The sequence below is a fragment of the Sinocyclocheilus anshuiensis genome, unplaced genomic scaffold (genome assembly GCF_001515605.1).
Source record: "Sinocyclocheilus anshuiensis isolate Anshui unplaced genomic scaffold, SAMN03320099.WGS_v1.1 scaffold1312, whole genome shotgun sequence".
Taxonomy (NCBI): Eukaryota; Metazoa; Chordata; class Actinopteri; order Cypriniformes; family Cyprinidae; genus Sinocyclocheilus; species Sinocyclocheilus anshuiensis.
This window is the reverse complement of record NW_015544237.1, coordinates 426,884-440,510: the sequence shown is the minus strand read 5'-3', so window position 1 is coordinate 440,510 and position 13,627 is coordinate 426,884. Positions and strand designations below refer to the sequence as shown.

The following is a 13,627-nucleotide window of genomic DNA, read 5'->3' as shown; positions in this document are numbered from 1 at the left end:
TGGTTTTATTTAATAACTAGATAACTCTGTGAAATCAAAAAACGCTATCTGAGCATAAGAAACAACATTCATGGGGCAGTTAATTTCAGATTTTGTTGCTGATTTGAAATATGTAATTTAATCGCGAGCTTGGCAAAGTTTTTTTAGTCATTTTGCATGTGAAAAGTGTAGCCAATCATTAATTTTTTTAGTACAAGACTGCTTTACTAACATCGTAAGTTGAATTGTAATGGTACAAACGTTTAGAAATGGTGCCTTTAATAATATTATCCTTAATTTTTTTTATTGCTTTGGTTTCTGTTCTGATGAGTTGTAGACACAGGATGTTGTTGTCTGTGTAGAATGTTATTAATTACGATCTTTCAGCGTTTTTAACAGGCATATTTTTGTAAACAGGTAGACATACCCATTGAAAATGGACCTAAAACTCCAGTGAAGAAAGGTCCTGTGCCTGCAGCCCGTCATGAATGTCCCAGAGCCCTGATGACCCCGTCACCGGCCAGATCACCAGACCGGCCTCTCCGATCTCCAGCCGCTTCTCCTGAACACCAGCACTCTGAGAGCAAGGCTGAGAGTCTGTGCAGTGACGACAGACAGGCTCCACCCACAGTACACGAGAGACAGGCTCCGCCCATAATGTATGAGAGACAGGCTCCGCCCACAGTACACGAGAGACAGACTCCGCCCACAACGTATGAAAGACAGGCTCCGCCCACAGTACATGAAAAACAGGCTCCGCCCACAACGTATGAGAGACAGGCTCCGCCCATAGCACTGAAAATGTATTTTAGATCTACCTGAAAAGCACGGTGTATTTAATTTGTGTCTTTGTTATATTGTATTTATTTTCTGCTATAGCACTGAGCCCATAGTAGCAGCCAAAAAAAAGTCTCCAATAAAGTTTTAACAGCTTTATTGTTGTATTTTTTTAATTTATTTTTCTACATTAATGTATTTTTTTCTACAACTGGAGTACCTTGTTTGTGTTGTTTTCTAATGATAATTTACATTATTTTACACATTGCATATTTTAGCACGCAAATCTTGACTGTTGTCATATCTTAAGATTACTTATATCTTGTGTGACTTACATTTGTTTTTTTTTCAATTATTTATTTTTATTTATTATTTAAAAAAAAAAGTGTTGTAGGCCTATTTTTAGTTTTTGAATGTCCCAATTGAGGAACAGGATGTGAAAATTTAAGATAAATGTTCATGTTATATGTTTTGGTTGCATTTGTGAGTTAATACAAATGTAAATGGTTGTTTAAAATAGGTATATAATATAATAATATCGATATATCGATCGATATTCTCCTGTATCGAATCGTATCGCAGAATTGTTTGAAGTATCGGCAAATATCGTATCGCTGGGTATGAGAATCGATATCGTATCGTATCGTGACGAACCATCCGATTTACACCCCTAATATTTTAGCCTTTAATCTATTTTTAAGAAATAAAGAAAAGGGATGAGTCAAAAGTGTAAAGAATTAATTTAATTTAAAGCACACAAACATCTTGCTGTTTACATTTTTTAGATTTCTGAAGGCACATTCGCTTTTTGTCCTGAACAAAAACAGCAGACGGGCTTATTGAAAATGCAAATTCATCCTCCGTGATCAAAGCTGCTGAGAAACAAAATAATTCTTTGTATTTTTGACTTATCCCTTTTCTTTATTGCTTAAAAAATAGTTTAATATGTTACCATAGACATTACCCCGCTCAGTATTTATTTTATTTTATTTGTGCAGGTCTTAAAAAGCCTTAAATTTTATTTTAAAAATCCTGTAGATACCCTGTAAATTCTTTCTTTCTTTTTTATTTAATTTATATACTGTATGTTGGCTATTTATATTATGCAATGCTATAGTTAAGGATATTTGGAGAGACAGAAATAGAGCAACAGGTCCAACAGCTACTGCACATGAAACACAATCCTGCCCGCAATTTTGGAGGAAAAGGAAGTTGATGCTTGTCCTGAAGAGACAGTAGCGGGTAGCTTGTTTAACAGCAGATTGTGTGTGTGTGTGTGTGTGTGTGTGTGTGTGTAAAAATGTAATTTACCACAGTTTAAAGTGCTGGAAAAGCTTGAAAATGCACCTTGAAAAGTGCTTGAATTTGGAAAAGGTGTAAGATGTATAGTTTAATACAAAGGACCGAAAACCAATCACAAAGTACTTTTTCATTTAAAAACATGAGATGCAGTTGGATGGGGAAATAAAGTCGCGAGACATGTTTTTTAATAGTTAATTTTGAATAGCATTAATTTTACATGGCTTTCTAAACATGCAACGTTTTTGCATTCGAATGTGGATTTTTATTTTAAATTCGACGAATATTCGAAATTCGATTTTTTTCTTTTTTTTGACAGCCCTATTATGCATAATATTTTTTTTGGTATTTATTGGTCTTTTGATCTGGCATTTAATTCAACATCAACTCTTGTATCTTCTCTCTGGGCTGCTGTGACACTGGAACGAAAGACTAAGAACGTTATTTAACTCATTGCATATATTAATTTTACTAGCATTGGCACAATAATCTATTCATTGGCTTTCTTTACACACATTATTATAAGCAAAATCCAATATTGATCGATCTCATGTGCATATATATTGATATTTTAGTACATAAACCAATTTTAATACATGGGTCAAAGATGAAAATGGGTTTTCAAGCATCAATAAAACTTTAATAAAGCTTTTTTTTTAAATCATACATTAGAATGTGTCCTGTTTAATTCATTTTTTTTTTCTGAGCAAAAAATGATATCATACATTACAAATCATACATATACCAAAAATCTCATCAGGCATATTTAGAACAAGAATCATTAAAAGACTCAATTTAAGGATCAGCCCCAAAAATTACTTAATTAAAATTTTAAACGATCTTTGCCACTGTCCTTCAAACCATTAGCTTTTACCCATTTGACAGCAAAAAGTTTTAATCATTTAAAATATAACAAAAAAATTTAGTATGATCACTAAATTTTCTTTTATATATTTTAATAAGTACAGGTTCAGAATAAGTATGTTTCGTTTTTATATAAATGCATATCCGTTACGCTGAATGACAATGAATATTATTTCACCCATATTCTGACATTTTATCTCACAAACTTGATTTGAAAATTTTACTTGCATTTGTTATACTTTCTGTGTATATGAAATCACTTTTGTAAATTTTCATGTGGTCACCAAAATGGGGCGTCTTATCTTTGACCCACATGTGCATAGTGTTATCGTGTTGTCCAGTTGCTGTTTATGTATTATTTTCATGCACAGTTGTTAAATCTTATTCAGTTCAGACTGAACCTTCATATCTCTTGGGGACTTGGGGAAGTCGTGGCCTAATGGTTAGAGAGTCGGACTCGTAACCCAAAGGTTGCGAGTTCGAGTCTCCGGTCCGGCAGGGATTGTAGGTGGGGGGAGTGAATGTACAGCGCTCTCTCCCACCTTCAATACCACGACTGAGGTGCCCTTGAGCAAGGCACCGAACCCCCAACTGCTCCCCGGGCGCCGCAGCATAAATGGCTGCCCACTGCTCCGGGTGTGTGTTCACGGTGTGTGTGTGTTCACTGCTGTGTGTGTGCACTTAGGATGGGTTAAATGCAGAGCACTATTTCCTAGTATGGGTAACCATACTTGGCCACATGTCACTTCACTTCTCATTAGTAGTCATTAAAAAGCAATATTTCTCATGCTATAGCACAGTAAATGTGTGTGTGTGTGTGTGTGTGTGTGTGTGTGTGTGTGTGTGAATAGCTGTTTTGTTCTTTCAGATGCACCTGTCGTCCCAGATGTGTCTAAAGCTGATGCTGCTTCTCTCTGGACCTGCGCAGCATCCGAGACCTCAGGACCAGCTTCCCCATCAACTGTGTCCTCAGGTGCCTCGCGAAAGCTTTAACATGTTCATAGATAAAACTCCTCACCTTTCAGTGGCAACTCACTTTTTTCAGACCTATGAGATGTGCTTAGATCTAGGGATGCTCATTTTAACTGGTTAACCGACGTAAGAATTTTGACCGATTAATACAATCAGTTAAATGGTTTAAAAAGTCGATTTTATCTATTTGTTGACTTGACCCTCTAACTCTAGCACTCTCTATTCTAATTCTATTTTATCTATTTGTTGACATGACCCTGTAACACTAGCACTCTCTATTCTAATTCTATTTTTATCTATTTGTTGACTTGGCCCACTAACACTAGCACTCTCTATTCCGACGTAAGAATTTTGACCGATTAATACAATCAGTTAAATGGTTTAAAAAGTCATTTATTTATATTTTTTTCAGTAATTTATCAAAATATTAAAAAAGGTTTGCTGCATGGTTAAAATACGCTACACGTAGGCTATAAAGAAATACCGTTTTTTTAGAGAAAAAAAAACATAAGTCGCGTATAAGTTGCATTTAATTCAGAAATAGTCCTAATGCCGACATGAAATGTTTGCAAACATTATAACAAACAGAAACCAACGTTGGGTCTCTCATTCGACACAAAATCAAATGTTTCAATATTCACGATGTATTTGAATGCCAAAATATTTTTTATTATGTACTTCACTCGCGTTCCAATATCCACGTAAAACTAAATGTTGTGCATAACATCACGGCGGTACGGTGATAACGCTTAACGGCACAGATTTGACTACATATTTAAACTGAGCAGTGTGTTTTTTTCCATATGTTTGACTGACTGTATTTTATTATGATAATGAACAGGCTGCATTGTCAAGGTAGCAATGCTTAACAGTGACAATGCTTAACGCAATCACTTGAATTTTTTCCTTCTAACAGTGGAAGCAACTACTCCTTTTAGTCATAAAGATAATCGGAATTGTACAAGGTTTGCCTTTATTTGTGTACGTTCACAATAAAAACAAATCTTTGTGCTTTTGTAAAATAAAATAGCCTAAAGAGAAATAGCACTCTCGCACTCTAGCACTCTCTATTCTAATTCTATTTTATCTGTTTGTTGACTTGACCCTCTAACTCTAGCACTCTCTATTCTAATTCTATTTTATCTATTTCTTGACATGACTCTGTAACACTAGCACTCTCTATTCTAATTCTACTTTATCTATTTGTTGACTTGGCCCACTAACACTAGCACTCTCTATTCTAATTCTATTTTATCTGTTTGTTGGCTTGACCCTCTAACTCTAGCACTCTCTATTCTAATTCTATTTTATCTATTTGTTGACTTGACCCTCTAACTCTAGCACTCTCTATTCTAATTCTATTTTATCTGTTTGTTGGCTTGACCCTCTAACTCTAGCACTCTCTATTCTAATTCTATTTTATCTATTTGTTGACTTGACCCTCTAACTCTAGCACTCTCTATTCTAATTCTATTTTATCTGTTTGTTGACTTGACCCTCTAACTCTAGCACTCTCTATTCGAATTCTATTTTATCTGTTTGTTGACTTGACCCTCTAACTCTAGCACTCTCTATGTTGACTTGACCCTCTAACACTTGCACTCTCTATTTGTTGACTTGACCCTCTAACTCTAGTACTCTATTCTAATTCTATTTTATATATTTGTTGACTTTACACTCTAACACTTGCACTCTCTATTTATTGACTTGACCCTCTAACTCTAGCACTCTATTCTAATTCTATTTTATCTATTTCTTGGCTTGACCCTCTAACTCTAGCACTCTCTATTCTAATTCTATTTTATCTGTTTGTTGACTTGACCCTCTAACTCTAGCACTCTCTATTCGAATTCTATTTTATCTGTTTGTTGACTTGACCCTCTAACTCTAGCACTCTCTATTCTAATTCTATTTTATCTGTTTGTTGACTTGACCCTCTAACTCTAGCACTCTCTATTCGAATTCTATTTTATCTGTTTGTTGACTTGACCCTCTAACTCTAGCACTCTCTATTCTAATTCTATTTTATCTGTTTGTTGACTTGACCCTCTAACTCTAGCACTCTCTATTCGAATTCTATTTTATCTGTTTGTTGACTTGACCCTCTAACTCTAGCACTCTCTATTCTAATTCTATTTTATCTGTTTGTTGACTTGACCCTCTAACTCTAGCACTCTCTATTCGAATTCTATTTTATCTGTTTGTTGACTTGACCCTCTAACTCTAGCACTCTCTATTCTAATTCTATTTTATCTGTTTGTTGACTTGACCCTCTAACTCTAGCACTCTCTATTCGAATTCTATTTTATCTGATGTCAACATATTCTGTTACACCAAATACACAAAATAATGATCTTTAAAAAAGCATTATATGACCCCTTTAAAGTCAAGTGTTGATTATTATATTTAAAAATAAATAGTAGCCTGATTAAATTTAAGTTTGGGTTAAGTTGTTAATTGTAACTTTATAATGTAAAGGACTCCCTATAGTTTAAAGCATAAGCATAAAGGTAGATTTTTATCGCTAAGAAAATTAATTATAACTGAATGTATTTAAAGAAAGAGCAACTTGTTCAGTAAACCAGTTTATAAATAGCAAATGGCTGCAATATAACAAAGAGTGAAAAATTGAAGGGGGTCTGAATACTTTCCGTACCCACTGTAAATGCATCATCATTCATTCATCATTACCTGAAGCAAGTCATCAGTGTCTACAGCTCGTTAACCTTAGTTCACTAGAGAAATGAAGTCTACAGAAGAGCATTTCCCGAAATATTACACTAAATACTCATTATATTTTACTTACCTGTTAGTCTTAATTACTTAATGTATGTTTAAATTAATCTGCTATGAAACATGTTATGACAGCCACTGTGTAATTGAATATATTTGAACAAACAGAAATTTTATAATTTATAAGTTAATCTAAAAATTACATTATGTGCAATTTACATGTTTGCACACAAGAAAGAGCAACTTGTTCAGTAAACCACTATTTATAAAAAAAAAAAAAACGAAATCATACCGAACCGTGATGTATATGTTTGGATCATTTCAATCTCATCTTACTAAGTCATATTACTGGAGATATAGAGCGACGACTGATATTTAGATCATTTTATATAAGTTATATATATATAATCACTGATTATACATCACAAGCAGCAGAATTTCATCATATGAATATCAGCATCTGCAGCAAATTCATATTTTTGCTCAGTTTGAGTCTCTGAATAAAATTTAGCTGTTTTTTCCTCTGTATTCTCACTGTATCAGAGCCATAAAAGCCTGATGCATCAAATGATACTCAACAAAAAAACACTTTGTGTCTTTATTATACAATATTAGAACAATATTGTGTCTAAAGGTTCAATAAACTGATTTTTTTCTGACTATGATTTAATGTGTCAGGCCTTACAGGGTTAATCTCAGTCTGGAAATGAACTGAGAACTGTATGTGTAGTTAACACTCAATATGAAATGAGCTGGGTGTTTAAATGTGATGTCTTGGTTTGATTGTGAGCTGTTGTTGTTGTGTGTGATCAGGGTTCCTCTGGCGGTGGAGATGTGGCACAGAGAGCCGAGCTCTGGAGATGTTCTGCTGGGTTCTGTCAGCATTCATCTGTCTCGCCTCCTCAGCGCCGAGAAAACACGCTTCCTCGACCCATCTGGTCATCAGCACTGGAGACACAGCTGTTCGGAGAGGATTCCCATCATGAAAGCAGACGGGTTCGTGCAGATTTGCAAATCTGAATCCATGAAGGCTGCGCTGAAGCAAACGTCTCGGCGTGAAGCGTACAGGACTGTATTTAGTTGTTGGATCATATTCTGTTCAATCCCAGCAGATCATTGTACCTGTAGCACACAGAACTCACCTCTAGATGGAGACCTTAAAACACACAGTCCTATTATGCAAACTTATTATTCACCAGTATCATGTACAAACAACAAGGCACTGACAATGTGACCCTGGACCACAAAACCAGTCATAAGCTGAATAAATAAGCTTTCCATTGATGTATGGTTTGTTATGATAGCACAATATTTGAAAATCTGGAATCTGAGGGTGCAAAAAAATCTAAATATTGAGAAAATCGCCTTTAAAATTGTCCAAATGAAGTTCTTAGCAATGCATATTACTAATCAAAAATTAAGTTTTGATATATTTACGGTAGGAAATTTACAAGATATCTTCATGGAACATGATCTTTACTTAATATCCTAATGATTTTTGGCATAAAAGAAAAATTGATAATTCTGCATACAATGGAAAAATAAATGATCAGTAGTTTCAGTGTTAACAAAAACACAGTGCTGAAATGTCTGTAAAAAGTGAAACTTTTGTAGAATGTTGGGAACTAAACAACATTAAAGCCCATTTACTTTCATTGTATGCACTAAAAACACTGAGACATTTCTCAAAATATCTTCTTATGTGTTGATAGAAGAAAGTCAAACAGGTAAATGGTTGCAGAATGATGATTTCTGGGTTAAGGATGTGCATTTATGTCACCACATCAAGCACATTTTTATGATACATGACAACAATTGGCTTTTATGGAGGATAGTCATAATTGCGAGATATAAACTCTGAATTTTGAGGGAAAGAGTCATAATTGTGAGATATAAACACTGAATTTTGAGGGAAAAAGTCATAATTGCAAGATATAAACTGAATTTTGAGGAAAAAAGTCATAATTGCGAGATATAAACTCTGAATTTTGAGACAGTGACGGTTACCTTTTTTATTTTTTTTATTCTGTGGCAGACAAAAAAAAAACGAATTGTAAGATAAAAAGATTACATTCATAATTACCTTTATTATGCTTTTGTCCCATGGCAGCAATGGTGTGAGTTTAACGGTTGAACTGAATGGTGTGTCTGTAGGCCTGAGAAGTTGGCTGAACTCTGTTATGTGAGCGCTCTTGAAGATCTGGGGTTTGTGAAAGCTCAAGACGTCCTCGTCTCTGAATCGTCACAGGTGCTTCACCTTTGATCCCTCACCGACTCTCGTTCTGTATCTGAATGTTAATGTGGCTTGGACAGCAGAATTATGGGTAGGGATGCACCGAAATGAAAATTCTTGGCCGAAGCCGAATACCAAACACTTTTTTTTTTTTACTGTTTTGTCTTGTTTTTCAAAGAAAAAATCAATTACAAAACAACAATTTAAAAGTATTTATCACTCAACATTTTTTAACATTCTAGCAGACATTACACCAACAAAGCACAATTTAACTTAAAATTAATAAGTTAGTCAAATAATATTTTTTAGCGATCAGACCCCCTTGAATCAGGCATGTATTTTTACTGTACAAATAAAAGCAGCCTTGCTGAGCAGAAGAGACTTCTTTTAAAACATTGCAAAATATTACAGATCCCAATTTTAACACTATGTGTGTATGTTATAATGTATTAAGAGAGCTGTTGTAATGATTATTATCATTATTATTGTCTTTTTATTTTATTTTACAGAACAACAGTAAAATTACAACAATACTAACATTTATGAATGTTGGAGTTCTAGCTTTTTCTCGAAGCTTTTTTATTTTGGCAGAAACGTGCAGGAAGACCTCAGCGCTTCTTTTTGTCAACGACAGCAGATTTATAAATGAGTCTCATTATGAATACGTCGCACGTATCGCATTGTAACATGCCTTGTAAAAATTCATAATAATGTGACTGAGCAACTGACGAGTAACATTGTATCAGCGCAGATTTCCCTCGTGCCTTGGACTTTGAACCCTGGCTAACAAGCAGATAGCACTGACTCAGAATACATGCAATGCTTATTGGTACAATGGTAATGTTTGTTGATTAGGGTCCCAATGAGGCAGAGACTGTCACTCGACCTCGAGAGACCCTGGAGTACAAGGCAGCGCTGGAGCTGGAGATGTGGAAGGAGATGCAGGAGGATCTGTTCGACAATCAGGTGCAGCTCGGTTCTCGGATCACATGTGTCATGGAAAACAGAATTTAGTTTTTCACTGTCGTGGAGCTATGAAGAAACTTTAATGTGCACAATGCAAAGCATCTCCTCGCCCCAAAACAGCATAAGATAAACAAAGCATTACAGTGTTGACATCAGAACCATGAGCTCATACACTGTAAAAATCACACTACGGTAAAAACCTGTTACTTGATTAACAGCAAGTCCCTTTAATCAATATGGTGGAAAACTGTAATCGATGTAACGGGACATTTCATTTTACAGTAAAGTACTGTTTAAATATTCTGTTTTAGAACAAGTCATCTTATAATGTATCTTATGAAACGGAGAGTTCCGGTCCTTGATTCTGATTGGCTGAGCCGCGTTCGAAGCTGTTGCAAATGACTCTACAAAGTAACATACACCTTTGTTTACATTTGTGTGTTGCTCGGCAACCACTTTGTTGGAACCACAACTGTTTCTGAGGAGCTACATTGTTTGGTGGAAGAATACTGTTTTTATTAATATCATTACACTTTATTTGCTCTGTTTTATTTTGTGGAACCTTACTACATATATGGAATAACTGTTTTATAAAAGCAATAAGCCCCGTGAAGCCGTGGTTTACAGTGAACTTATAACAGCTAAGGGGCGCTATAAATTCACTGTAAACCACGGCTTCTTGGGGCTTATTGCTTTAATATATATATTGAATTATATATAACTACACACGCAACACCCTGGCAACCACATGTCAATGTGTTAAAAACCCTCAAAAAACAACTGCATAGCAAACACCCTGGCAACCACCCAAAAACACTTAGGGTGTTCACACTTGTAGTTCGGTTCTCTTGGTTGCTGTTATAAACTCACTGTAAACCACGGCTTCACGGGGATTATTGCTTTAGTAAAAAGCCTTAAATTGACTTTTGACAACTGACAATTCCCTGTGCATGTGACGGCTCACATTTGAAGGTTTTTCATTCAAATAAGTTTCCTCTTAGTTTTCTCAGTGCATTAAGGTTGTATGTTGTTTATTGCGTTATTTTATTCTCATGCCGGTTATAATGATGGTGTTTTGCGTTCGTGTATGACACCACCTGTGTTTTAAGGCGTTCGCCAGTATATTATAAAGGTAAAAAGAGATTTTAGTAATTTGGTATATTAACATTATTTCAGTTACAGAAATATATGTTGTTGTTTTTTAAATTGTAATTTCAGTCTGTAAAACTTAATGTTGCTACTATATATATATATATATATATTTTAAAGTTCTGGCAACTTAAAACTTTTTTTTTTCTTTGTTTATTTCTTACAGTGTATGATTATCTGCCTTTATTCAGTAATCAGCAAGTCGTTTCATATGCAAAGTTACTCATTTTATATGCAAAGAGTTTAGCCAATCGTAAAAGAGGTGGTGCACTTCTGGGAACCAATAAGATGCTGCAGATGTGTACTAGAAGTTGTTTGTTTGTCTTTCAGAGGTAATGTGTTGTTGTGTTTGTTTTGTCCTCAGCTGAAGCAGAAGGAGCGGAGTCACATGCAGGCGCTGGCGGAGGAGTGGAGGAACAGAGATCACCAGCGGGAGATCATCAAGAAGAAGGTCAGACAGTGAGCACTGTTGCAGAAAGCCATGACAGGGTTAGTTATGTTATGTTTTTGTCACTGTGTTTTCAGGAGATGGAGTATAGTCTCCTGGAGGAGCAGCTGCAGAAGACTCTGTCTGATCTGGAGAAGAGCGAGAAAGCTCTGGCTCACGCTGAGATGCAGGTGAGACTGAATGATCTTCAGAGAGCGTGTCGTGTGATCGTGTTTCTGAGGCGTTCGTCTGCCGCTCGTTTAGACGCAGTGGCTCCGCTCCGAGCACGAGTTCAGCATGCGAGAGCTGCAAGACAGTGGCCGGCGTCTGCGCGAGGACTGCGCTCACCAGGTGGAGCTGGAGAGGTCAAAGTTCAGGCAGCTCGAGGATCTCCTGGCTCAGCAGCGACAGCAGGTAAACACAGCGAACACGAGCTGTGACCGTGACCTCTGGCCCTTTAAAGGCACCCTGGGGTCACGAGGTCACCCCCCGCTGATGTCAATACTCGCTAATCCACTCGTTCTTAAGGGAGGAGTGAAGAGATCATGATGTTCTGGTGGTGTAAATGAGCGCTGAGTAGGGATGAGCGATGTCTTATAGTTTGGGATATACCGGTTAAAAATTCTCTTCATGATAAGAATTAGTCTTCTCGTGATAAAAACGATGAAGTCTAGTTGTTGACATATTTCTGTGTGCGACATCGCGGAAGGCAGACGTGAAATTGAAGAGGAGTTTATCGCTCCTACAATCTGGAACTGGTTTGGTCAGGGCTGTACCGTGCACACAAAAAAATCGCTCTTAAATTAAAATATTCATTGTTTGCATTGCATTAAATGTTGCATGCAATGCATATCTTCCTCAGTGTTTTAATCTTGTTTTCCAGTGCAAATATCTAAACACCCTTAAATTAAGATACATTTTCTGGAGATGCAAAATGAAGATATGAAGTCTTGTTCCTGAGAAAGTGATCAAAAAGAAGTGTTTATGATTAAAACAAAAACAAAAATCTGTCCGTGGGGCATGCAAACTTGTTTCCCTCTGAATTATGTTGATTTTTCTAAACCCACTGACAGATATTTGTTCTTGTTTTAGCTTGCTTAATTTGATACATTTCTTAAAATCGTCATTCATTTAAGAATCTTTAGACATTTGCACTGGAAAACAAGATGAAAAAACTGATGCACAAAGTCACTTTTTTGTGTAATGTACAGTAAAATTATTTCCATATTCTATTTGTGAGCAGAGATGTTCAGGCCTTAAGCTATTTTTAATGAATTAAAAAGTAAAATACGAGACATTATCGTTTTTCATTCGGTTTATTCCTTACATTTTCTTTACTTGGTCTTAAAAAGATCTTACAAAGTCTTTTGTAAATTAAGTCCTATATATACACTATCGTACTGGAGTTATGATGCTTTGCATCACAGGAATAAATTAGATTGTAATGTATATTAAAATAGAAAAACGTTATTTTACATCATAATAATATTTCACAATATTACATTTTTTCCTGTATCTTTAATCAAATAAATGCAGCCTTGATGAGCAGAAGAAACTCCTGTATAAACATTAAAAATCCTTCTGATCCCAAACTTTTGACCGGTAGTGTATATGTATATATATTTCACAAGATGAGTGTGAACATGCGTTCAGACATCTAGAATATTCCCACATATATCCAGCGTCTGTTTTCTATTGAATTTGTCTGCGGCTCCTTGGTGAAACAGAGCATCTTCACGTCTTCAGACAGCCCACCTACTGAAATACTTCAGCCTGCCGTCTCATTCTTTCCCAGAAAACATCTGGCCAGGCGCAGCGCTAACAAATCAAGCAAACTAGGTTTCTGACATGCGTAAAGAGAAGAGGCTTGTGTATATATCGTCTTCCCTCTCGTGTCAGTAACGTGTAAACATGCATTTGTCCCGGTTTATCCAGGCTCAATCCTCCCCCGTCTCTCTTCTTCTTTTCTGGACGCTCTCTGCTCGTTTGCGAACACCAAACATCGTGTGTCAGGTTTCTCTGGTGTCTGCTTTCTGTCAGAGGGAGAAGCGGCGGATGGAGAGCGCTTGTAAGGTTTTAGTTGGACTGGACGCTGTCTTAACACCGGGAGCGGCTTGAGCTGATGGATGTGCTGTTAAACACACACTGGATCTGTAACGAACAGCACTGTATATATACCACCGCTGTCAGCGCTTCTCTGCTTCTTAGACAGCATTCACAGACTCGTC

At 36.1% G+C, this 13,627-nt stretch overlaps 1 protein-coding gene across 1 annotated transcript in view; it reads left to right on the top strand.

Annotated features, from left to right (window-relative positions):
• Nucleotides 1–13,627, top strand: part of LOC107697578 (centrosomal protein of 120 kDa-like) — a 34,935-nt gene that overhangs the window by 11,593 nt on the left and 9,715 nt on the right. The window contains exons 7-13 of the mRNA XM_016498377.1: nt 397–746; nt 7,438–7,620; nt 8,779–8,872; nt 9,713–9,823; nt 11,337–11,423; nt 11,498–11,590; nt 11,664–11,813. Coding sequence (XP_016353863.1) covers nt 397–746; nt 7,438–7,620; nt 8,779–8,872; nt 9,713–9,823; nt 11,337–11,423; nt 11,498–11,590; nt 11,664–11,813 — 1,068 coding nt within the window. The remainder of the gene's footprint in view (nt 1–396; nt 747–7,437; nt 7,621–8,778; nt 8,873–9,712; nt 9,824–11,336; nt 11,424–11,497; nt 11,591–11,663; nt 11,814–13,627) is intronic.